The sequence below is a fragment of the Semicossyphus pulcher genome, unplaced genomic scaffold (genome assembly GCF_022749685.1).
Source record: "Semicossyphus pulcher isolate SPU_LCO1_2020_fin unplaced genomic scaffold, fSemPul1.0.p SCAF_21, whole genome shotgun sequence".
Taxonomy (NCBI): Eukaryota; Metazoa; Chordata; class Actinopteri; order Labriformes; family Labridae; genus Semicossyphus; species Semicossyphus pulcher.
The window spans coordinates 4,432,882-4,460,308 of NW_027211695.1; the positions used below are offsets into that span (position 1 = coordinate 4,432,882).

At 40.0% G+C, this 27,427-nt stretch overlaps 1 protein-coding gene across 2 annotated transcripts; it reads right to left on the bottom strand.

The window, feature by feature from the left end:
- On the bottom strand, window positions 1-25,130 carry LOC138600642 (equilibrative nucleoside transporter 2-like). 2 transcript variants are annotated; one of them, XM_069672106.1, is made up of 14 exons: window positions 24,903-25,130; window positions 18,483-18,539; window positions 18,046-18,127; window positions 13,611-13,756; window positions 12,324-12,463; window positions 12,080-12,214; window positions 11,742-11,839; window positions 10,247-10,316; window positions 9,492-9,521; window positions 8,034-8,197; window positions 7,845-7,950; window positions 7,626-7,711; window positions 6,144-6,343; window positions 1-3,946 (listed from the first exon to the last, which is right to left on the bottom strand). In XM_069672106.1, the coding sequence occupies exons 2-14, from the start codon at window positions 18,512-18,514 to the stop codon at window positions 3,835-3,837; spliced, it is 1,401 nt and encodes a 466-aa protein (XP_069528207.1). In that variant the 5' UTR covers window positions 18,515-18,539; window positions 24,903-25,130; the 3' UTR covers window positions 1-3,834. The 2 variants fall into 2 exon arrangements, with proteins under 2 accessions (XP_069528207.1, XP_069528210.1); XM_069672109.1 differs by lacking the exon at window positions 9,492-9,521.
- Window positions 25,131-27,427: the final 2,297 nt, after the last annotated feature.

Genomic DNA, 27,427 nt, shown 5'->3' on the forward strand with positions numbered 1-27,427 from the left:
TGATTTACAAAACCATTGTTTATTAAAAGTCCCATATTGTGCAAAGCCATTTTATTTTATTGGGCCAGTGTCTCAGTGTGAGCTGGTGCAACCCTTCAGTTAGTAGAGAGTGAACTCCATCCTCAGAAATTACATTTAAACTAGGCTACGTTACAACTTAGTGCAACAAAATACAACTCTAGTGAAGCTTTAATCAGCGTTTGGTTCAATCTGAAGAGTTGGTTGCCTAGATTCTCCAGAAAGTACATTTTACTTACTAGCCAAAATTAGCATACTGTGAATTACAGGTGCATCTTGCTAACCAAGCTAGCATTAGTTCATAACCTTTACAACCCCTTCCTCTCCTCCAGCTCAATCCTCTTGTCCAAATATGGTCACCTTGTCACCTTTAGCTCCAACAAAACAAGATGGCAAAACAATAGTCAAACACATCGGTGATGCAGGGGTATGTCTACTTCTACTTTATCATACACGTGAACATTTCAACAACCACAATCACGCATCTTGTTATCACCAGCCATTTATTGACAGTGAAATCTATAGACATATTCACATGCACAGGCATGAATTCCCTTTACAGACACGGTCTGGTCGTTTGTGTGCACACATGAAGTAAACAGGACGACATGTTAGGGGCCTTAATTCCTGTTTTTGTTGACTTTGTTGGATGATTTCCTGCTGCTGCTCACTCAATTTGCAACACAAGCACAGACTTATCACCACAAGAGTCAGTCAACAGCTTGTATCTACAATTATGAACACAACATGAACCATTTCAAACGAGTTTTTATTATTGTTAGTGTGAAGGATGAGTATGACTAAACTGTCTACCTGCAACAATTTACTGTACACTGCCTGTTAACTACCCATATCTAGTCTCTTGTTATTTAACATTCTTCATACAACAAATTAAAGTTAAAAAAAATATCACATCATCTACTTTACTTATGCTGCATTTACATGCTGCAGGATATATGGTTTATTTCAGTTTCCAGCTGAAAGGATATTGTTCCAATTTTGGCTACATTTGAACTTTGGGACTGGCAGACCTCGCAATTTAAAAAAAAAATACTAATAGTTATGATTTTTAACCAAGGCCCTATTTTACATAATTTGGAGTCTTAGTGAAGAATAGTTAAAAAAAACTGTTCCAGGAAATTCAGCCTGCAGCCTTCGAACAGGATTTAAAGGCAGCAACACAAGTCTTTAGGGCAAATGCATCCCTAAATATATATATATTTTTTTGTTGTTATTGTTTTTCAAGTGTTACACAGATGATCCCTACAGAGACAGACCTTCTTTTTCAAAGGGTAAGACCCCAGAAACTTAACTTCAAAGTCACCAGACTCCATTGACAAAAACACTCATTTAACCTCACAGAACACATGACTTGCTGGTCTACTGCTGCCTCACTTAAGATACTTTTTTGTGATATTGTGTGGTATACAAATAATGGGTTTAATCTGAACTAACCATTTAAAACTCAATCACACAATAACACAAACTTACCGGCTGTGGCAACGGTATTAAGCCAGTCCTTTGTCCTGCAAGGTAAAATTACTGTTTTTGTCTATGGAGTCTGGTGGATTTGAAGGGAGGGATGTAGTGGCCGTTTCTGGTTGAATTAAGGGATCATCTGTCTTTCTGTAGATATCCTTTCTGCGATATATGCGTGTCTGGTTCATATTGAGAACAATCAGGGGTACGGTGAAGAAAATTTCCATTAGAAGTGAAAGCAGCAAAGATGAAGCCATACCTGAAAAATAATCAACAATAAAATAAGTCCCGTTTAATGTTGCTCCCTCCATTAGGACTCAGCCCTTATTTCATTTGAGCAGAAGCGGTCACAAAACCGATTAACCATCTCATACAACCTCTGAGGAGACACACTTTATATAATGGCTATAAAATACAAGGCTTGTTGAGCATTAAAAAAAAAAAGAAGTTTCAGTCTACATAGATTAGTGATTGCGAACACGGGTCTAGGGCTAAAACATAACTACATAAACCTGAAGCAATAACTGAATTCCTACATGTATTCATGTGAGGTTGTTTATGCACGACAATGCAAAGAGTGCATGGCACATTGCTTACAATGTGTAAAAAACAAAAACAGAATATATCAGTATCCATACAATACTTAATACAAGAATTAGTCAGCATTTTTTTTTTGTTCCACATTATTGCTGGAATATCCACACCTGGCCTTGATCCCAAGACACCTGCCCTGGTCCTCTCAGTGTCAGTGTCTTATGCTTGAGGTTGTTAGTTTGTGAAATGAAACTCTGCAGCACTGACGTCGTTCGACCAGCAGAGAGCAGCAGCAGCCAATTTTGTTCTCACCACCGTGCGTATGTTAGTAAGTCAGAACCATTCTAAATTGACAGGCGCGTGTCCGCGATCTGCAATCAGCATACTGCCACGCCTCTATTTCTCTATATAACGACATCTGTTTAGTGCAACATGAAGAGAGCGGTGTTACGGAGAAGCTGAAAGAACGTGAAAGATGGCCTCAAAAGGTAGAAAGAAAAATTTCCCATCAGCAGAAATTTAAACAATTGTGGCACACTGTTCCAGAGCGTGCACGGGAAGCAATATCTTCCAGCAAGGCCAATATACAATTTAATAGTGTTACATTTCATATGGTCTACTCTGTTGTAAACTTAATTAACTAATTCAGCTGCTATAATTGAAGATTTTAATTATATGACAATAAATTATGAGGATACATTAGTAAATTCAATTATTGTTGTCTATTAAAGCCTTTTTTTTCAATAAATGAAGTTTTAATATAGTATGCATTTAGTTAAAAGGGTGTGTTAACATTTTCTAGGACATTTCTTTCATCATTTGTGCGTACGCATGGTCTGAGGGAGTTCTACATTTGTTCGCAGAGTACGAAGAAATTTAGGTAAGAACAAATTGATGAATCCCAGATTTGTGCGTCAAACGTGCGTACGCACAGTTCAAGCACAGATTTGTGCGTACGCGCTGTTCGTAAATGAGGCCCATTGTGTGGTCATTTTCTACACTTAATGGTTGGTTGTGTTGTTTTTTTTTAATGGACCCTTTGAACCCTTTGACCCCTGCCTATTCCCAGTCAGCCTGTTCAGTAATCCACCTGTGCCCCATAACGCATGTCATTAAATAACCATTAGTTACATACAGTCGGAATAGTACAAAGAAGTATCGGTTTGTTCTACTCGTGAGCTATTTCATTAGAAAATACAGAATATTTCAAGGAATAAAAACAAAAATATAATGTTAAACTAAATGTAGATTCACTCTAATCATTCAAAAACCAAGTAAACACAAAGGTGGCAAAAATAACTTCTATTTTACATAGTTTTTCTTAATTGCAGCATATGACAGTAAACTATAATCAGTCTATGTAAGGTTTCCCTTTATCTACATATTATTAGTTGAGGAGAGTCCATGTCTACTTACCTAAATTAAACATAAATAATCCTAAAAATGTCAACATTGAAAAGGTCCAAAATAAACCAGTCCTATGACCAGAGAGGAGAACTTTTCTAACCCGTTTCTTCAGGTTAGCAGCATTTAACGTCGCCGGCACTCATTCAGAGTTGCACACAGTATCCTGTCAGGTATTTATGGCCACTATGGCTCTATGAGCTGCCATTCAACAGAGTCACAGTCATCGGTTGTCAGGGCTGCAATGTTGTCACAAAAACAGGGCCTGACAGATGCATGGGAATAAAATAAACCTGATGAGTCATATCATATTTTCCCCTCCAGGTGTGTGTGTGAAAATACGTAACACAGAGTGCTAAGTGTGTGTGTGTGTGTGTGTGTGTGTGTGTGTATGTGTGACTAGACCCAAGCTCGGAGTGGGAAGGAGATTGCAGCTCCGATAGACAGACCCAAAGCCAAGAAGAAAGTCATCAGGGCTCCTGCAGTCTCTGCGTCTTTGGACTCCACCATCCTGAGGAGAGAGCAGAAGGTCAGACATGTCAGATTAAGTGGTCACAGGCCGGTCTACAGCTTTTACTAAAGGGTTAGTCTTTTTAAACTGGGCCTTATAATTAAGAGGTCTGAATCTGAGCTTCTAAAGCTCCTTTCCCACTAGTCAAAAAACCCGCTAACACCCGCCTTTTTGCTTAGTGGGAAAGGTTATAATCAGCATTCAGACTTGGGAACACAAAACCTGTGTCGACACGCTAATCTCCGTCCCCTTTCCGGCGCGATGCTATGCTCCGTCGGTAACTTCTGCAACTCCTTGTCATCTCTGCTACAAATTCCGCCCGTCTCTGTCCAAGCAGCGCTTGACCGACAGGAGTCTACTCCACCGGCAATGGGAACAGAGACAATCGGCATTTATGTGTGGGTCTTCCCAGATCTGAAAAACCTGCATCAACGTGCTAAATTTAGGTGGGAAAGGGGTGTAAGTGTCAGACACAATTATAAAAGAATCCCTACAGAGATGGACCTTTTCATTAAGAGTAAGATGCCTCTTTTAACCAGAAACAGCGCTTCCTTCTAAGCCACCAGACTCCATTGACAAAAACAGTAATTTTACATGGAAGAACACTTAAGTTGCTCGTCTACTGCTGCCACAACCTGTTACTTATTTTGATCATGCGTGTGACCAAAATATTGTGTTGGATCTGAACTTACCATTTAAAAACACCATAGTCATAAAATAACACTAAAATCAAGGCAGCAGTAAACCAGAAACTACCGTGTTCTGCAAGATAAAATTGCTGTTTTTGTCAATGGAGTCTGGTGGCTTTGAAGAAGGTGCTCTAACAGCTGTTTTTGGTTAAATTAAAAAGGAATCTTACATCTTTAGGGACCCTTTCTATGTATCAGACACTTAGAATAACAATCTAGAAAAATACCTTAAGAGCACTTTAAGTAGACGTGTGTTGTAGCGATCACAGCCCAGTCAGCTGATGAAATCTACTGGAGCAATTTCAAAACTTTTTGTACCAAGAAGTCTTTTAGATCCCAAAGTATGAGCTACAATTTATATTAAAGCTGTGATCCATCAAATTGTAACAACCCCTTTTATGGTGAATTCTGTGCTGTTCAACTCACCAGCTGTCCCTTGAAGTTTGTGCATATCACTCTCCTAAGCGCTAAGCTGTAGCAATAGATTACTAGGGTTTCAACAAACCCAGAGTCAATGTGACAAAAAGATAAGCAGTACATTTGTAGATTTAAGAATCTGGAACTCGCAGTTTACATTTTTGATTGAAAAAATCCACTGAAAAGATTAACAGATTATCAAAATAGCTAAAAGCTGTTGTCATTTGATCCGCAGCTCTATTATACACTACAACAGTCTAGGCTAATCACTTTAAACATTCTGTTGTTAGAGGATCCTTGACATTAACATCACAAGTTTAAAAAGTCCATGCTCTTAAAACACAGGATGTTATGAAATTGTGTACCCAGCCATTAAAGTCATCATGAATCATATCCAGACAGCACCGACCACAGTTTTCATTGTGGAGGGATATGGATTTCTGTTGCCTCTATTCAGCATCATGGATGAACTGGTTTGCACCAATGACTGTGTTTAAAGATGGACAACCCGTCTCCATCTCCTCTTGTTGTACAAAAGTGAAGACAAAATACCCCCAAGGCGGGCGCTGCCATCTTACACATTTGGAGTCCGCCCAGAAGTAGCACAGTATTGACGTACCCCCCTTCCACTAATCAAAACACACACTTACTGATAAACCGGCAAAGATCCCTCATGTCAGCTTATCTATCAGCAGAACAGCTTCTTGTGTTGGTTACGTCTCCTCTCGCCGCTCCTCCTCTACTCTGCTGCTCAGAAACCGAACGCTGCAGGAGCCGGATTTGTCAACAGAGCTGCCAATCATGAGGCCACACCCCCTTTTTATTGCGTCAAATAACTAATTAAAAATAAACTTAACACTTGGACATTAATCAGCATGATAAGAATTAACTATAATGACAGAAACGTGTTTGAGAAAAATGTATGTGTTGTTTATACTTTGACTCATGTCCCATCTGTTAACATGGAGGAGGCGGGCTTTATGACCTATACTGCAGCCAGTCAGCAGGGGGCGATAGAGAGGTTCTGGCTTCACTTTAAAGGGAGCCGACATTTCGTCAATCTTTTTACACAGCCTAAGGTTTGCACTTACTGTGGAGCGTAGGACATGGAGAGGCAGACGAAGTAGCCGCTGGACAGAGAAAAGAGAACCATGATGACAGTGAAAGCAGCATCGTGGGGGAAGTAGACGGGCAGGTTGGAGCGACTCTGGACGTTACAGAGCATGAGCAGAGGGACGAACACAATCCTGGAGACGACCAGCGCCGGGAACAGACGAGACTCTTTAGACGGCTGCAGGAAGACATAAGGTGAGAAAAAAAAGAATTAACAACTGAACAAAATGTTTCTATCGAAAACGGCTGCAGAAATCCAAACAGAACGGTGTTAGACTCGTGCTATCCCTTTTAAGTTTGGAAATGATAACAGTGTGCAGAATTCATAGGAATATAGATGTTGTACAGTTAAAAACTTAGTGCCAAGGAGAGGGCTGTTTGACGGCAAGAAGGGGCGGTGAAATATAAATATATACGGGTTTTTTGAGTTGCTTTAAGTACTTTTACTCAAACCCTGTCCATTCTGGTACTCAACATTTTTGTTGTAGTAGGAGCAACTCTTTTATGGTGATACAAGACTCCCTAAAAACATTGCATGTCACCCTGCATCACACAGAGTGCTGTATGTGTTTTTGGATAAGCAAGAATAACCTTTAAATGTTGTTTTTTGACCTTATCTTTCTATTAAAGGAGCAGTTCGCCACTGTCACTCAAAGCTGGTGTTCTCTCAAATCCATAGAAGCAATAATATTTGAAATTGGCGGCATAGTTGTGGAGAACGTTGTACAAACAGCTCGTGGTTTTGCCCATTCTACATTCCTACAACACCCAGGGTGCATTGCGCCCCTCCCTTTGAAAGGAACGGCCCAGCGAGAGACGCTGCAATGAAATACTGCTGTTGCTGCAGGCAACGGCTCACAGCGGTACAGAATCCGGAAATTTAACGAGAATATACCGGTGGATCGTCTAAAAAAATCTACATTTCAAAGCTGACGATTTTGAACGAGACATGACATCGGAGGCGGGCGTCCTAGATTGACGAAGGGTTGCTTAGCGAGCTCCCTGCCCTCCGCCAGATGACGCGTTTTATGTAGCCTGGCGGAGGTTTTCCAGGGCCCATTGGAGAAGAGGATAGCGTCCTCCAAAGTCACAGAGCGAAACTGCATTTCTCTCCTACCATAATGGCATTAGCTCCACATAACAGCATGATAGGACTGAGGTTGACAATCGACGAACTGGTCCTTTAACCTCAAAGGTTAAACCTACAGCAGACCTCACACTGAGTTGCAACTTTAGTTTTTGTGAAGATACTCTCAGATCTTTGCTCCTTGTAACTTTACTGCTGGCACGGCTGCAACTGCGACTAGACTTCCTGCGGACCTTCAGTTGACCTTCACCTGATTGTTGATAAATTCTCAAGTTGACCATCCTAACACATAGGCGCCTTTTTATGCTTCCGCCGGTGTGGGTACGAGTGTTTTCGGGTGTCACGTGTAGAAACAATCTCATTTGAAACTCACCCATTGTAACCATGTGGTGATGGTCCGGCCGAGCCAGTCGTTAATGTTGAAGATCAAGAAGCAGCACACAGAGATAAAGAAGCGCTCTAAGGAGAGAACAGCAAGATATCCACACATAAGACAGTTGACACAAGAGATACTCACTGGATGTCTTTATGTGAAGTGTACTGGGTGTATGCAGCTGATTTATTAACTGAATGAAGGGCGGACAGGGCATACCCCATTTGTTATTTGGAAAAGTTGTTCTGACATCTGCAGTGACAGCAGGGAAGACGGACAGAGTGACGGTGAACACAAACGTCACGCAGAACGCCATCACCCAGATCTGAAAATGTTAGAAAATAATTTAAACATTTAACGAGACTTAAACGCCTTGAATTGTTCGTTCAGTCGAAGCGGTGGGCTCACCTTTTTGAAGACCTCCATGACCGAGGCCTTCTCGCTCTGCTCCTGCGACAGGAAAGAGTGCTTGGTGGCGTCTGAACTTGGGTCCGACTCGGCCTCATCCGCGCCGCAAGCAGTCGAGCCGTTAGCGTGGCCGTTCAACTTGCCGTTCTCCACTGTGCCGCTCTCTGCAATAAAATATATATCTAACATTAGGGAGGGGCGCCATAAGTTTTAGACTTTTTCTACTCCTTTACTCCAAGATTTTATTAACCTGTAATGTTTACACACAAACAACCTGAATGTGCCTGCTTTCATAACAACTGCGAGTTTTGAGATTAGAACAGCAGGAGCTAAGGATGTAACAAGGCAAAAAAAAATGTTGTTCTTTTCAGAAAAGCATACGTGATATGTTCAGTCAAAAAGACCCACATGTGCTGTCACACACCACATAAGGGTTTTAAATTATTTTAGAAGAAAGTTGTGAGGATGTTACAACTTGAAACAGCATGAGCTAAAATTTTAAGACAGCAAAAATGTTAATAAATAGAAGATTTGTTTTTTTCAATATCATTCATTAATGAATTAGTTATTTTTATGCACCTCTTTATCTGGGGTTATTTTACACTGTCATCTTTTACATTGTCGATTGATCCCAACCCTGTTGAGAAAATCTTAATAGATTTTTTCTATGTATTTGAGGTTTTTATTTAAGTAAGACATTTTTCACTGTAAGACCGACATGTGTCTGCTAACTAAGTTTTTCAATTTATTATAGAAAATAAGATGTGAATAATTAAACCCAAAGTGAACAATATCTAATGTCACAGCTTATAACAGCATGAGCAAAGATTTTTTTTTTTTTTTGAAACAAAGTTAGTTAAGTTAACAAATGAAGTACGGCCAAAAGTTAGGCAGAGTCCCCATTACTGAACATTTTTCTCCCTTCTACTTTTACTTCCATAAAATTCGCTGTATAAGACGCACTTTTAATATATATATATATGTATATAAAAATATTAAAAAAGAATATATATATATATTTAAAAAAAAAACATATATATATATAAAAATATAAATATATATATATATATAACATTTTCATAATTGGGGAATTTCATAGATTTAATTAGTAAAAAAGAAAACTTAAAATGTATCTGATTTAAAGTATAATTGAGTATCGACCGATAATGTAAAGAAAGATGTAAAGAACGCAAAAAAACCCAACATTTATGAGCAATTAAAGATGTAAGGTGTTATAAATGAGTGTCGCGCCCATGCTCTGACGATCCTTACAGCAGCATGAATTAGCATGAAATGTAAAAACTATGATGACACAGGACAGACATGCTTGGACACACTCAACATGTATTAATGTGTGGGTCTTGTCATCTTATTAGTTGTTATTTTGTTGTTTATTAAAGTGTGCAGCTGTTGCTGATTTTGTCTTTTGAATAGATGTTTATTTTTATCGCTTCTTACCTTGGTTATATCTCACTACGGTCTCACATCCTGAAAAATTAAGAATTAAATTAGCTGGATTATAGCTCCACGACATACAAACACAAGTGAAGACTCTTAAAACACCTCTGAATTTTAATTTCAAATAACTTTAAGTTTTACTTAACCGGTTTTCTAGCCGGCCACCCTTTTGATATTTCTTAGGCGTGTTTAGTTTTTCATTCGCCAAATGTAATGAGGTCCTTATCATTTATGTAGCAGGAGAAACGTGTGTGTAACAACTGTGCACGTCAAATTTAAGGCCACACTCCTCTACTTTCACTGAATTAAGTTGTTTAACAAGTGCAACAATTAAGTTTAACAATGTAACTATCAGAAATTGAAGAAGTGGTTTAGTAATTTTGAGTAAGCACTCCTCTTTGGGCTTCGTAGCATTCATAGAAAACACTAAGAGAGAGCCTGTGTGGGCGTCTGTGTGGGTCTAACAGGCTCTGTCTTTGTCCCTCCGGCACTGTCAGGACTCTAATGGGATAAATTGGAGGGTCAACTCACTTAACGAGATAACGTTCCGCTGAATTGATTTGATTCAACCAGACAGCGAGGGTGGAAACTCAGATGTTCAATCACCGCCAGGCAAGTTTTTTTTTTGTCTTAATCAAACTTATTTTAAAGCGCATAAACTTCAAAGAGTCGCGGTAATAAAGACAATTTGGAGACATTGATGACATTAAACTCTACAGGTATAAAAGAAGAGTTTGTGGAAGGAAAAATCCCACCTTTCAGCAGCCCGTCTGTAGTTTCCGCCTCGTACTTGCTGCTTTTGTTCAGATGATACTGGGCAAAATCCTGCATGGAAACACAGAACACACAAATTCAAAATCAATCATTCTGTTGGGCTACAACCTCTTTGATTGTGTTTAGTGGGATTTTAGGAAAGTATGTGCAACTATTTTACTAATGTTGACCTTTAACAAGCCACTGCTAAAGCCATTTCTCTGTGGAGACACTTTTTTGCTTGAGTTTTGACTCCTGTCGTCTCAGCCGTCTGATGTAAGGTGGTAAAAAACTCAGGGGGCAAATCCGTCTGAAGCCATTCATTTCGGATAAAATCTAAATGTTGACTTTAATCGGATGTTTTCAGTTTTGGCTCATGAAAACACACTAAACAGGAAATAAATCTCTGAGATAGTGAACATGGAGGGGACTCTGGGGAGAGGAAGAGAGCGTGCTGTGGAGTACAGCTTTCAAAGAAATGCCTCGCTGGCAGCCTGCTAGCTCAACCTCAATCACCGCAGATCACACAAACCACTGCTCACACACGAGGCCAAAAGCTGCTCTTATTCCTGCTCAATTCATCGTTTTTCTTTATGTACATATATCCACCTGGTGCATGATGGGAAATAATCTCAACATCAAATTAGTTGTAGTCAAATAGTGACCCTGAGCGTCTTTGAAAAATCAAATAATAATAATAATACGTCTGACTGACTTCTTGATTCGAGTGCACCAAGCCTAACCGACACCGGTTGTAGCTGTGCCTGGTCTTACGATGCACGTCCACATGAACACTCGAAAAGCGGTGAATGTTGCCAAGCAACACACGTCTCCACTCGCTAACTTCTCCCATCAAATTCTGTTTAAAAGATATGCACAACACAAACGAAAAGCAAAAGAAATTTGTGAAATAAGGAAAGACAGAGTTGTTTGTAGAACAGAAAAATGTTCTCACAGCAAGACAGAAAACACACACAAAAACAATAATAACAATAATCAAGCATGCCGTTGTGCGATGCACATTTATCATGTCTTGATTGGTGTTTTGAAAGGCCCTACTGGCATAAAATCTGAGCGCAGTCAGCACCTGCAGGGCGTGGACAGTGCCGCGTTTCTTAGACACATGCTGTCGCTGAGGGGAGAGCTCTTTGACCGTTACTTTTACCGTTTGTTTTACCGTGGGTTTAAGTCTGACTTTCTAAATTTAACCCTGCTCCATCCTCGGCGTAACAGATACACCCGGGTGCAACGCAAACGGGGCTTAAGTCTAGCTGGCGCACAGGGCGCAATTTAAAGCCTGTCGTAACTGTCAGCTCTAAGTCGGGCGTAACGTTACACCCAGGCGTTCGCCCAGCTGGTGCACTCGTCTCCAGAGGATGTCAGGTTTATGGAAGGCATAATTCAAAACATTTAACAAAGAGAGGGAGATACTGTAGGGAAGGTGAGGTTGAGAGGATTGTGGGTAATGAAGTGTGGCAGAGCTGGGTGTAGACTGACCAGGCGGGGCAGAAGCATGTAGCTGAAGAGTGTAAGAAGCGTCCCCACACACGGCGTGACGAAGTAACCCAACGCTGCCGTCTCAGAGTCGGCTTCACCTGAGGGACAAACACACACAATTAACCATCTAGAAATTCTTTAAGAGAGACGGACAAGATCATGAAAACAGTGTTTAAAAGGACACAGCATGAGCTGAGTGTGTTGCGTGGGGGGTGGCGTCATGCTGATTTGACTACATTTGCTCAACTGTCATCTTAAATGTCTTTGGTTACTAGGAAACTGGGGATTCAGCTCCCTGATGGTGTATGTGTGCATGTGTGTGTGTGTGGGTGGCTTACTGCCTATGGCTATCAGCATCGCAATAGCAGCAAAGGTCCCGGCGAGGCCCTGCCCGCTCATGAAGATGGCGCTATACTTCTGAGGCAGCAGACCCACCAGGCCAAACAGACTGCCCTGCAGCACTGCACCGAACGCTGCAGAGGAAACGCACCGTTTATTTATAATTCACACACAGACGCAGCGCTCTCAGCCGCTTTTTCTTTCAGGCTTTTACTTTTTTCAAATTCGCTCACGCCGACTTACAATTAATGAACCAGATAGTTGCCATGGTGACAGAGAAGAAGCAGTCTTCCTCCATAGGCACTTTGACAAGCACTGCAGTGAAGATGAAGAGCAGCAGGATGAACACAAGGCTCCCTCCGATTCGTATCGCTTCCGATATCCTGCAAAAGATAACAGTACATCAGTTATTTAACCAAGAACACACTGGACACACACAGACTGTATATAGTGGATGTAAAATCAGGGTCTGGGTCAGTTCTCGAAGCAAGTTAAAGGAGCAGTTCACCCCTGGAAAAAGCCACTGTCAGTCAAAGCTGGTGTTCTCTGTAATCCATAGAAGCAATAATGTTTGAAATTGGCGCCATAGCTGTGGAGAAAGTTGTACAAACAGCTTGTGGTTTCGCCGATTCTACATTCCTACAACACCCAGCATGCATTGCGCCCCTCCATCTGAAAGGAACGGCCCAGGAAGAGACGCTGGAGTGAAATACTACCCTTTTCGCTGCAGACAATGGCTCAGAGCGGGACAGAATTCAAGAATATACTGGTGGATCGTCTAAAAAAACTTCAATGTCATGTCTTGTTCAAAATCTGCAGACCCGGAGGCGGGCGTCCTAGATTGAGGAAGTGTAGTTTAGCAAGCTCCCTTGCCTCCGCCACATGATGCGCTTTACGTAGTCTGGCGGAGCAGAGCAGAATTGTGTTTTTTTTCTACCATAATAGCATTAGCTCCCCATAATAGCATGATAGGACTGAGGTTGAAAATCAGCGAACTGGACCTTTAAGTTTTAGGGCGAGGCCACTTGTGATTGAGAAGACCCTACCACAGCATCATTAAAAATGTCAGCACTCAACTGTACTAAAAAGGTACTCTGAGCACCTTGCTAACCCAGCTAGCACCTTCGTTCGCCAATACCTATGTGTTTGCTAACCACTCCCTCATCACCTCCATCATTTTACCCAAATATGGTCATTTCTGGCCACAAAAAAAACAAGCTGGCGTAAGGCTAAATGCCAAAATTAAGGCTTCAAAACTTTAGTTTATGAATGGGTGACGTCACACTGCTGAAGTCCACCTTTCTATGGCTTAAACACCACTGAAGTCATTTATACTTTCATACTCTTTTACCTCAGGTCAAGGATTCACATCGAGCAAATGTCCAACACTAATTACCTTCATTACTTTCACTGAATATTGAGGGAAAACGTGACATTCTTCCGAGTTAAAAGCCTTCATTTCTTAGGACTTTGGCACACTGCCCGGTAAGGACGCTTACATACTTTGAGGCTAATTAAACGGTCACTGACCTCTGGTAGAGGAAGGAGTTGAGCAGGGTGAACAGCAGCAGGGGCAGCTGGGATAGCAGGGTCATCCAGTTGTTAAAGTAGTACTCCTTACGGACCACCGCTGTGCCGTTGCTCCATTCTGTTGTGTTTAGGCGACCTTGGAAATACTGAAAAACCAAGAAGAAGCAAGACAGATGTTGGATTATAACAAACAGGTCGTCCTGCACCGCTCCACCCTTTGCAAGTTTAGATACAAAAACATGTTGTGTGTTATAAACACATACTACTACATCAACCAACCAAGCTAAATAAGTCTTATATTTTCACACATAACTTTGTTGTCCATTTTTTTTAAAAGTTGTAAAGGCAACATTTAGTATTAGATTTTCCTTTAATAAAACTGGTACAAAAAAAGTCTCTTAGTGTGCACCTGTTTGCTACAACCAAACAGACTTTAAAAGGGCATTTAAGTGTCACTGGGCCGCATGCAAGAAGCGATATATGAAGAACTTATTTTTTATCTTATCTGCTTTTTTTATTTTGTTCGTACCCATTGATTTTTCGGGATTCGCCAATGTTTTCTTAATTTTGCTTTTCCCTCAGGTAACATAAAATTTTACGATTGGTGGAGAGCACTCTTATCAAAATTAGGGATAGACCGATTATCGGCCGGGCCGATTGTCAGCGCCGATATTCGGCATTTTGACGCATATCGGCATCGGCCATTTTTTTTTTTTTTTTTTATCAGACGGACGATAAGAGATCAATTTAAAACTGGGTTATTTTGGCTCTGATGCATATGCTTAAAGGCATTTAAACAAAGTTAAGTGTTTGAGTTTGTATTATTCAAAATTTTGACGCCAATATTTTCACTTTTACTGCAAATGAATATCGGCTTCAAATATCGGTTATCGGCCTCCTTGACTACTAATAATCGGTATCAGCCCTGAAAAAACCATATCGGTCTATCTCTAATCAAAATAAGAAAAAAAAGTCCACAAATTGTTTGTCCTATGAATGTAGAGAAACAAAAAATGCATCCCAAAATTCCAGTTTAGATTATTATTTTTTTAGGGGAATTATAATTATAGGACCACTGCCACCTCTCCAATTATTTCCTGGATTCTTTGGTCTGTTGGCGAGATCACCACCTCCTCCTGTCCTCCTCCAGTTGGTGTCATGGAGCACTTGGCTTTTTTGCTTCCATCTTCATATTAAACCAAAATTTCAGTAACCGTGCGTCCCTCAGCTGACCCGGCATTCACAGCATCACAGATCTTTTGCCATTGCTGCATTTTTGATGCACCTGTAACACCATTACTCTGGAAGATCACACATTTACTTTGTTTAAGTTGATTGGCTACTGCTGTAGTTCCTCTTCTTACTACCTTTTTCGGTGGCATTTCTTCTTCTCATTGTGCCTGATTTGCACACGGCACAACATGCACCTGCCCTTTTATGGTGTTTAAGGGGTGTTACCTATGCTAATTAAAAAAAACAACCATGCCCCTCCAGTTTGAGATCAAGTGGGATTCATCATTCAGCTCACCTGGGTAAGAGCAGATTGGGTTGGTTAAGAACATTTGGTGCATTTAGTGGTGGCCTCTCTTATCATTTCTCGACAGAAAATTAAGAGACTATTACAAAAGAATTTGGAGCAGCTTGAAGGAAAACTTTTGTTTTTTGTATCTGATATGCAACAAAGTAAAACAATTAAGACTTTTAATGTTGTGATAAAGTGTACATAAAAAAGATAAATATGGATAAGAAATCACTACAGTGCGTCAGCACACAAAAGAATTTAAAGAGGGCAATAACAATTTTGTTATCTCTGATTTATCTTGCTGCAGTAGCAACCATAAAAGTGCATCATAAGCCGGGTGTCTGGCAGAGCTGCCACCTGTAAGTGGCCAACATTTGGTGGATCAGAAGAGTCGTAGTCAGCTTTCATTGGTCGGTTTATTGTAGAGAGGAAACTTTATCCCTAAAACTCAACGGGGAGCTGCTGGTACGTTACAAGTAGAGCCGACCGATATATCGGTTAGCCGATTTTATCGGCCAACATAAGCCTATCTCAGATACACCGGTATCAGCGGATATATCCTCTGATATGAGCTGATATTAATGTATGAATTTTTGGAGAACATAAAATGTAAAAATGTGTTATTACGTCTATTAACAAGCAAAAAAAAGAAAATTTTTTTCACTCCTTATATCGGAATCAGCCCCAAAAATCCAGTATCGCTCGGGCTCTAGTTACAAGCTACAAGCTTTAGGGCCGTCTGTTAAACTTTTCTGTTGTGTTAACGGTCGAGCCTTTCTCTGCAAGAAAGATGGTCCTGTAAGTAACGTATGCAACTGAAGCTGGAAAGGCAACATTAGGCCAAGTATCAGTAAAGACTTAATCTATCAGGCTAGCTGTTCTTTGGTGCTAGCAAGGTTAAGGATGAAGGAGACAGGGGAGGAACAATGTTTTAAGAAGAAATAAGTTCACAAAATGTTTTCTTTGCTGGTCGTTCCAGTCCAGAATCATTGTTTTTGTTGTTAGCAATGTTGTTAACGGGCAGCTCGCTTTATGCCTGCCCAAAATAAATTAATATCTTAAAGGCTCGTGACAACAGTTTTATGTTTGTCTGTAAAGTAGCATTAACAACGTTCCTTGTAACTTTTAGAGGCTCTACATACATTTCAGATTCAGATCCTACATAACAGAGCTCTGTTGAACACATCAGGATTCAAACAAGCATTGGCAGACGAGCTGAATGTAGAACTAAATGAGGTCTGGAATTAATATTTGAAGAGTGAACATGATAGTTCAGCTGGATCGTCTCCAGACATGTGGACAAAGTGTGCCCGTGTGCCAAGGTTGAGCCTCGCACAGCCCCAGACTGATTGGTCTCCCCATTATTATAATAATAATAATAATAATGACGACAATATATGATTGTTAACATAATGTATTTACAGACAGGTACATTCTTTGATCACAAAAAAAGTGGAATAGTTGTCAGTCCAATTTTATTTGTATAGCGCAAAATCATAACCAAAGTTATCTCAAGACACTTTACACAAACAGTTATGCTATTTAGAGAGAGACCCAACATGAATCCACCGTGAGCAGTACTTGGCAACATTTGGCACAGTGGCAGAAAAGCTTCCTTTTAACAGGCAGAAGCCTCAAGCGGAACCAGACTCACGCTGAACACCCATCTGCCTCGACTGGATAGAGGGAGATGTCGTGATCACTGGAAACTCAGAGCGTGACAGCCCTTATCATTCTGCATGCAGTTACCACCAATAAGTTCACTCTGACTGTGCACTGCGACTAGCGCTGGTGTTTATAGATTCGGTGCTTTTTGCCACGAGGCTCATCTGCATAGAAAGGGGCCAAATTCGCACCCAATGTCTGCAAGACTCATTTCAATACACGCAAACGGCACCAGATCAAGGAGATGCGGTTGGCTCTGCAGCATCCTTTGGGGTGCATTCAACCCTCTGCGTGTGCTTCAAGAATGAGGCGGAGTCTTTCTGAGTCATGCAAGTCACGCAATCCTTTTGTGAATTCCCTCCTTTTTGTTCAAAGTTGTGGCTGTTTTGTTTGGAACAGTGATTGCAAAAGTTAATCTTGCAAGTGTGGAACATGGACTCTGAACCCGCATGTGATATGAACCTGGGGGAAATGGCGAATACATAACATCTTGAGAGGCTAAAGGGGCTTTCACATTAGGGACCCAGGCTCAGATCCAAGTACACTTGACCCCAAAGTCGAGTACGCATGCACGGGGAGAACATGCAAACTTCAGTGACTTTAAACTAACTAAAAGTGCATTTTTCATAATAAGTAGGAGCCAGATAAGTATTGCGTAAAAGAGCATTTCACAAAACTACTACCCATATTTGGTTCGTTGCCTCACACTAACAGTTGTTCTAACGCCTCCATTTTCTGTCAGTACGCTGCTTAAAATAGCTCTGACTGTGAAGCGGCAAAGCTTCCAGCAGGAACCAAAGTGCTCAGAGTCGCAGGTAAGAAGCATGTGCGAGCTTCTCCCCAGCACGTGAAGACATGTTTACACGCGCACTGATTCACATGGTTACCCACAGTCATATGACTGACTGAGGGGATTTAAGGTCAACCTTTAGATCATGACCTTTTAAATCCAACAGCGAGAGTACATACCATAGGGGTTTTTTGTTTTGAAAATATACGCCTGAATGGAATAAACAGCTTATTGTCCGTAACACTGACATCATCCATCCGGCATGTGATCGTACAAGAAGTTTAACTAGCAGTGCAAGTGAAGAGCCGGACAAACAAGTTCCTTGCGAGGAACTGGAAAATGATGACGCGATTAAATGTTTTATTTCTTATCAGTTGTCTCATTTAGTTGGCAGTAAAAACCACACACAAAGTGGCACATTTTTTATTTCAAGGGTTAAGTAATTGTCATGTTTTTACCAATGAGGCCGTCATGAAGAAGTTCCATGGTAGCAGCGTTCCCAGGCCCAGAATGAAGAAAACGATCCCCACCATGCAGCCCCTGTGGAGGGTAAATAAAGGGTGTTATTAGAAATCGGCTTTGCTGAATAAAACAAGATGCTGCCAAGTAGTATTAGTTAACACCAGTGGCATTGGGTGTCTGCAACTCAACCAGGACTGAATATTAGGGATTACAATGTAGACGAAACACTGCTCAGAGGACGTGGAAATGCAGTTTGAATTCAATCAAGAAAAGCTTTAAACTCTTGTATCATCGCTTGTTACCAACAGAAACAAAATGTCCAAACCACACAGAAACTGTGGTCGAGAGCAAAAAATATCAGAGGAACTTTGGTCGAGAGCAAACGACGGGAAGTGAAAGTTTCATTGTTGACTTTCGCCTGGTTTTAACTCACCGGTCCTGAGGAGCATCTCGTCGTTCCTTCATCCTGGCGTAGGAAGATCTGGTGAAACTACAAGGGAAACAGAAAGAGAGAAGAAAGGTCAGCATCATCCACAAACATCACAAGGGGACTAGTTTGGTTTCTATGCCGAGGCTACACGGCTGATGTAATGCAAGACTTCATTTGCATTCTAGCACGAGGCCGTGAGAAGCTGGGTAGAGGCTGTCCAGAGGAATGCAGACAGGGGCCTTATGTGTGTCTGGGAGTCACGGAAGTCCGATAATGAGTTCTTTAATCCTGGACGTCTGGTATGTTACATATACCTTTGAGTTTTTCATTTAAATGAAGTCTCTAAAAACTTAAGAACAGCAGGAACTTAAAAATATATTTGCAACTCTAAAAAGGTGATTTGTTTTAATCGTAATATCGTATCATTGGGCCTTTGAAGAATCCCACACCTACTCTCAACATTGTGACTTTGACTTTGACATTGACTTCCCAGATATCCAGACTGTTGCATGTGTGACGTCCACAGTTGGCTCCGGTTGTAACTCTTGATTTTCCTCGCTGACGGTCGCTTTCCTTTTTAGACAGTTTGCTTCATCTGAGCGTCGAGTCTGTTTATTTTTAAAGTTGTATCTGTAGTCATCGATCTTTTCTTTGTTTGTTCAGCCATAGTAGATTACTGTTTACTCGCAACACTTGCAGAGAGCGGAAAAGCAGCTGCTTAGCTCCGCCTACCCTCTCTGGCAGACCAACCACTGCTGGCTGATGGAAAACGCGTCACTAAGTGGGCACCACTTGGGTTTATCCACCACAGACACCCAGTCTATGATCCTGCATACGCAAAGGCTTTCATCAGTGGGCTATAGGCTCAATCACCATTGTGTTACCTCATTTAGGTAGCGATAGGTAGTATCCCCTTATACACTGCTAGTTCAAGACAGGATTATTATGCCTCTGTTACGTTTGGCAGAATGGTGGGGCGAGGTCGTTCTGCCACGTTTGGCTTCCGTACTTCCGCAACGCTGGAACGCTATGCAAAGGCTGCATGACGGCGGAGCTTCGCTACGGCGCTTACCGCAGTGTAAAAAGGGCTAGCAACTTAAAAGACATTTATTTAAAATGAAAATCTTTGAGATTATTACTTTAACTTTTATCTCCATATTTACATTTTTATTCTTAACATTTAGGCTTACTTCTTAAATTGAAAAAATATGCTCCATCCTCCTCTGATGTATCCTTTCTTACACTTTGCACTTCTTCTGAAAGAAGACCTTCCTGTCTCCTTATTATTCCTACGCCTGGCCGCTAATGCTCTTCTATAGAAATCGGCCCCCTGATGCTGGGAAACGTGTGCATTAGTCTGGAATCTGAGTCCACTCCCTACGTACACACAAACAGTGGATTACACGGTGAAAGGGAAGAAAACCAAACCCACAGAGTCACCACCACCGCTGAGAAAGTACTGACCCGCCTTGCAACCAGTAAACAGCAGCTGTTTGTTTTAACTTGTTTTGTTGTAACTTGTTTAAACTTGAGGATGAGGACAGACACACGAGAGCTCATAACAGCTGGACTCAAATTTAACCTACATTCGGGTCGTCTGCTGTAGGTCCTCAAATACAGCTCATAAACACCCACAAAACCAGTCTAACATGCAAGGGGAAAAATAAGGCGCTTTGTTTCGCAGCTGCCAAAGAGGATGTGGCCTTGCGACCAATTATTTTTTCCACTGACTCAGATGACTCGTCACTTTTCAACACGCAGGTATTTGGTTACTATTTGCCGGCGGTTGCTCTTAAACTTGTAAAGCAACCACTCCCTGTTACAACAGCAAACAGTTGTGACATAGACTCAAAGACAGAAGTCTCACTTCTGTGAAATCACACCGACGATTAGACAGTTGGTTGCACAGTCAGCGAGACCTTCATGGTTTTCAAAGTAAATCCGCACGGTCAAAAGTCATTACACCCTTACTAGAAAGCATGTTCAAGGCAGCTGAGCAGAACTAATTATATTTAGCCAGCACATCAGGGACAAAGGCAAAGTGATGTGGACACACAGGTCACATAAATCATTCTGTTTCAGTAAAAACATTATTAAGGAAGTAAAAACGAGCAGGTCATAAGCTTAAGATGGTTAAAAAAAATCAATTATAAACGTACTGCCTGCAACCTAAAAGCTCCCCCCGAGTCGCTGTTCTTCTGATCTGACTGAGAGGAAAACAGCCTCAGGTAAACTAACAGAATTAACCCAACACAGGCTGTACTGTTTTATCTTAACATCTAATATCAACAAATGTCAGGTGCTTGACGTCTGTATGTTCAGTTCATAACAAGGACACAGTGAAGTCAACCCAGCAGGGGTTATGCAAGGTCGCAGCTCAAAACACACGTAACAGAGGCTCGAATAGGTAAAATATGTTTACGACCTGTGCGTTCATTCTTGTTAGAGCTCCTGTGAGACAGACTGCACGCTGCCTTTGTTTACATTTTCCAGGGCAAACTTTTAAAGTGAGTGATACATGTGACTGTTAAAGAAAGCAGGATGACAGATTAAAAACACCACTTAAGCATGTGCAAATTCAGCAGAGAGATAAGGAGGTACAGCTTTGTCCACAGGGGGGATCGTTTACTGTTGCAAACCCATTTTTTAAACCGTAGATCCCTGGTTCTAAACTGGTGGATCGGGACCCAAAAGTGGGTCACTGAGCTGTTGGGTCGCTGATTGAAAAGTCGATGCTGCGCTTTTATTTTGAAAAACCTGTCCTTTGACGTGTGTGCTGTGCAGTCCTACTATAGTTTAGATACACTCCATGTATACATAGTGTACACATACACATAGAGACTAAAAGACCCAATCAGTAGGACAGAGGGCTTTATTATTACGCTTGTGGTTGCCATTGGTTTGTGCTTACATGTTGATTGTTGTTTTCTCTACTGTTTTTGTTTATTTCATTTAATTTATTTATCGCGAAGGCAGCTAAATGTATGCATTTGGTCCAAAACAATAAAGTATATTGGACCCAATCGTAAGGTAAAACTGTCGCCACCACAACACATATCAGCAAACAATTAATTCTATGGAATACACGAGTGTTATGATACTCACATCTACCCGTTCACTATTACGAGAAAGTGATATTATAAGCCTGGATTTAAGCATTCTCATATTTAGTTTGGATTATGCTTCAACTTCTTAATATTTTCCTTATATCATATATTGCTCCGAGTTTGTAAACCCCCCCGCTGTGCTGCTCGTACACTGGTCGTACACTGCAGACTCCATCCTTTTATGTGAGCGTGCTCAGAGAAAACCTGGGTTGACTTATTAAGTTGACAACTAGTGCGATTTCCTGTGTCAGGGTAAGTGAATCCAGATGACCTGGGAATGTTGAACTCGACTCGTAGCAGAGGTGTCAGGTGATTTAAAAGAACAGACTGAGACAAAAATGTCAGAGGGTAATCCTTTGTTTGTTGCTCCTCAGCTGGCCAAAACACAAACACAGGCCACAAGACACAAGACTTATAACCTTGCCTACAATGTCGCACTATATTGAGTCTTAACCCCTGTATCGTGAGGTGCATTATATCCAAAATTCTTGCAAATACACACCAATAAGCACACTGAGTTGCACTGTGGGTACTGTAGGCGCTAGCTTAAGACAAGGAAGAAGAAAGCGTAGTATAATAACATATAATATCGGTGTTTCTGCAGCATTGATTTTGATTGTACGTTTTTATTAAGATGCTATAAAAATGTAGAATCTTTTTATGTGCATCAAGTCGTGTCGTCCGAAAAATCCCACAAACAGCTTGATAAAACTAACAGTCAAGTGGGCGCAGTGAAACTTTACCCGCTGCAGCAAATGAATGTTAAAAAAAAACAGGCTTTTAGTGTCAAACTGTGCATACATTGTTCTGCACAGTATAGCTCAGACATCCAAGTTGTTTTGTGTGCATATTTGTTGTTCTTTTGACCCCTGCTTTCAACAACAAAATGCACGGGGCAGACAGGATAAGTGGCCTCATTGTTTCATGAAAAACACCTCCTCAGAGAAAAACGTGAGAAAAATGTCTATGTCCTGAACGAACGCTTTCCAAGGCAAGAGTTTACAAACAAAAGCTCTTAAGAGAGGTTTACATCCAGAAGCTATATTATGAATTAGAATACAGCTGCTTTGCAGACACCGGTTGTTTAGCTTAAGGCTTCTCAAGAAGGTATTTAGGCGGGAGATGACAGCAAGTGGACGTTTAACAGCTGCCGAAACACAAGGCTAAAAATGTAGTGCACTGGTCCCAAGAGTAATACGTGTTTGCGTCTCCTTTCCTGTAGGAAAAACCGTCATCCATTTCAGCGAACTACCAAAGTTCAATCCTGCTCACTCCACTCTAATTTATACTTTCCACTACGCACTCATTTCCATAATGGGTTCTTATTGGAGGTATTGGAGTGTGTGAGTTACTTAAGTAATTAAGAAACACACACTCATGGATTTTGTTTCTCAGTAACAGAAATTAATCTTCTTAATCTTCTAAACCAATCGTCTTAAATCTGCCTTTTTTTTTTTTTTTACTTGGCATGTCAACTGAGGCTTTTGGAAACTGTTCTGACAATATACTTGCAGGGAAACAACATGTATACAGACCAAAGAAACCTATTATAAAACACTAAATATTTAACTACACAGTGACTGTTTAGAATAATCTAAAATGGTATAAGTCCAGTATCAGACTAAAAAACTTTTTCCAGAGTGTTGATGTTGTGAAAGCCGTAATGAGAAAATCTAGTAAAAACAGCCATTGTTCATTAAGTAGATTTGATTTAGAAAGGTTAACTCAAAGTGGACCTACACTGAAAATGTCCTTACAGATCACTAAGACCACATAAAAACCTTTGGACTTCAGCTACTGGGTTATTTTCTTTTCCCATTAACTGCTGATTGTGTGCCAACTTTTCCACACCTTTCCCGTTACCACTTACAGTAGGTAGCCACTAATTCAGCTCACAAAGTTAATAGTAGTTATCTTCTTTTATTCAATAGTAATATTTATTTATTTCTCAAAGGGTCATATGTGCAATAAAAATCTGTCAATGTGCAATAATCTCTCACCACAGTGCAATAACCTAATACCACAGTGCAATAACCTAATTTAGTTTAATTGAACTATTACCCACTGTTTACTTGTACATTTTCTAAGAGTGTATATTTTATATATTTTGTTATCTAATTTTGTACTTTTTTATATATATATATCGATAGATATATATATTTTGATCTTTATTTTTTACCCTCTGTGTGCTGATTCTTTCCTATTGTATTGTACTGTATAAGCTGCTGGAGACTGAATTTCCCAGAGGGAGTCATCCCAAAGGGATCAATAAAGTTGAGTCTAAGTCTAAGTCTAAGTCTACAAAAGTGTCAGATATACCCCTAGAGGGCTTCTGATTCATCAGCCGAGACAAAGGGATTAGTCAACCTTACCCAGAGTAAGACACACCGACCACGTGCGCATGAGATGCCAAAGGCCATGTAGCTAGCAACAACAGGAAAATCATTTTGTAAATGAAAGAAAGTCTGGAAAAAGTATGGAAAGCTTATTATTAATAAGGTTACCATGGAGACATTCAAAATTATTCAAAATTGATCTCCAATCACCCCATGCAGAAAGTTAACCACAAACAGTTTAGCACAGGTGTTTAGCAATTTGTCCTTACTAGTTCTCATCCTTTGGTCATTGATCATATTTCTAACAAGATGTGGTGTGTGATTTATATTGAAAGCCCAGAATACAAGAAAAATATTTATCTATAATACTTTTTGTTGGCAATGGTTCATTCAGAAATGCAAGAAATAGAGATATTATTTTGTTGTTTTCCTGAGGATTGAGCAACATGTGTACCTTTAGCGCCAATATTGTGTAGTTTACTTAATATGCGTTTCTTTGTAAGTTGAATAAAGAAAACGAACAAAACAAATGATAAAAAACGTGTGTAGTAAGAGTTAAATATATAAGTATAGTGCTATGTTACTGGAAGAAACACAGACAGTTTTGGATTATCATCATTACTTGCACAATTCCGTAAAATATAGTAATAGTAATTAAGCCAGGGACACTATGTCGCATTACGATACAACTGTTTCGTTTAGTAAAGAAGCACAATATAGCACATAATAGTACCTTTTTAAATAAATCAAGTTTAAATCCCGTTGATAATACACTTGCTCAGTTTGACGCCCCCATTTGAAGCCAAACGTTGCCAAAGGCAGATGAGGAAACCAGAGCCCCTTTCTCCCTTCATCACCATGTCGACAGTGAAGTAAACACCACTTCTGTCCAGCTAATGAAGACGACGTTACCCACGTAAAACATTAGTGCCATCCGTGAACATAACCCTAGTGCTAGCTAACATGACAGGAAGACTCACCTTGGAAGAAGATGTTGCTCTTGTCACTGTGTTTTCATAATGTTCCCTCGGTAAATTCAAGCACTTGTGATGCCAGAATGGTCCAAAATGATTACATTAAAGTGAAATTATAGCTGCTATATGTATTCGTCGTCCATACACGTGGCGGGAATGTACAAATGGCCACGGCAGTTTATAAATCAGCTCTGTGAGCTCCTACGTAGCGTATGGTTGAATCGTCACAGTAGAATAGCTTCCGGTGTCTGGAAAAAAAACATGCTAACCCCCGCTTTTTTTATGTTTCCTCTCCATGTATTTGACAAGGGGCAGGTGGCCATAACTGCACCTCCCCCACTCGTCTGCAGTGCAAAAAACAAGCCGGTTTTGTTTGGTGTAGGTTAATGATGGGAATCCTATCTATTTTTTATTCTATCTATTCTATCTTATCTTATCTTATATTTTTATTTCTGGATTTCATAAGAGAGTCAATTTTATTATAACACTTATTTTTGCACATATAACACTTAAATTGTTTATTATTGGCATACAACGTCTAAAACTTAACTGAGTAACATAGTTTTACATTATGATTGGTGAGAAAGCATTTAAAAATAGTCTCAATGTTATAGCCTAACTGAGGGTAGATGTTTCTGGATTAATAAATACTTCAGGATATACACTTTCTAGTTAGTACGCCTGATGATCATTTTTCATGTTTGTTCTGTGTTATGATTTAGTCTTGTTAAATATTTATTTAAAGATCATTTCCTACTTTGACAGCTTGTCTCTTATGATGATCCACTGTCTGCCTTTCTGTGTTTTCCCGTGTGTTTGATTACGTGCCCCGCCATTGTTTACACCTGCCTCTTGATTATCTCACCTGTGTCTTATTAGCGTCACTTCCCAAGTTCATTTAGTCTTTGTGCTCCCCTGTGTCAGTGTTAGGTTGTCCGTTGTCTTTGTCCGTGAAACCATTTGTTTTTAAAACCTTTGTCTGGTGTTTTTCTCTTGTGGATTTTTACCTGGACTCTTTTCAATTTTCCTTGTGGCTCCTTGTGTTTAGTTGGACTTTTGGTCGGATATTCTTTTGCCTTTTGTTTCCCTTGATTTTGAACAGTAAGCATTTGTTTTTGCCTTGTTATTTTTGTTATATTAAATATCACTGTCTGCATCAGGGTCCTCTCCCCTTTTGTTAAAACATTGAACCTTGACACTTTATGCATTATTTTCTGTTTCTGTCTAAATTTTCGAGCATACCAGTGTCTTAACATATATAACATAACATATAACATAATCACATCACCATCATAAAATCACAAAAGGTTAAATTGGTCTTAATACTGTTTTTAGGGGACACTTGCTTTCCTCTAATGGTAGGCCTACCACTGATTTTCTGGTGTAGTGTGCCCTCTGCTGGCACAACCTTGACATTGAACTCTCAATATTATACACTGTGAATTGATGATGGTTTCTCTATTATTTAAATCACATTGGAGCATTATTTCTTAGCATCACATTACTCTCTGACTGTCAGTCCTGTTCTAGAGCAAGGCTACAGAAAATGAACATTGAATAACATGACCCAAAATCCTTCCAAATTATTTTAAGATTAAATTAAGATCATTAATTGATAATGAAATACATTTATGTATGAACATTAATAAACAAAACTAATGTTAAATGCATAGATGAAAGTGTTGGCACATATAAAGTTATGTTTTTTATATCTTACATACGTAGAAATTTCAGAATAGGTGCCTCTGTGATTATTTTATATCTTAAAGACAAAATTTGTTATAGGTTGTGACAAATAATTTGCTGCATCTGAACTATAAACATTCAAAACACCAGAATTACATAATTAAAAACAACCCAACCGATAGAGACACACCAGCTACTCCCGTGATCTGCAGGGTTAAATTACAGATTTTCTCAATGGAGTCTGGTGGCTTTGAAGAGAGCGATGTTATGGCTGTTTTAAGTTTAAAAAAAAAAAATAAGGCTCTTACCTTAACAAAAGGTCTATCTCTGTAGGGATCCTTTCTGCTATGTTGTCAGACACTTTTGGTAGCCATCTGAACCTGTTAGTTGCAAAAATAAGCATTTTTAGTTGATGTACTTTGGACCGCTGCATTTGTCCTCAAGGATTACTTTGCCGCCATTAGCCTTTTCACAGCCCGGCAGTAGCAATCTACTGGAGCTATTCCAAAACCTTTTTCTTTTTTACTTGTTGGTCAGACCTAGGTTTGAAAATACCAGAATAACCATTTAAGTATAAGGAACACAGTCATCATTAATTAATAATGACAGCTGTTTATTGGCTGCTATGTCGTATTCAGACCTCTGCAATAGTTTACCAGACATGCCACCACAAAATTGGATTAATTCTATGCGTATTTGGTGTAAATGTTATCGACATAATTATGTGGCTGCAATAGTTTCCCTGGCAAGTTTGTTTGCTGCTGATAAATTCAGACTAAAGCATAAAACATTTTAAGGCTAACTGTAGCTATATATTTATATGTTTGTACTGATGTCTCATCTAC

Excerpts from the sequence above, each read along its gene's own strand:
- LOC138600642 (XM_069672106.1), bottom strand. The coding sequence starts at position 18,514 with ATGAAGGAACGACGAGATGCTCCTCAGGACCG. Across the intron at positions 18,128-18,482 it reads CGAGATGCTCCTCAGGACCG|GGGCTGCATGGTGGGGATCG; the intron begins GTGAGTTAAAAC and ends TACCCTCCACAG. Across the intron at positions 9,522-10,246 it reads TACAGACGGGCTGCTGAAAG|GATGTGAGACCGTAGTGAGA; the intron begins GTGGGATTTTTC and ends TTAATTTTTCAG.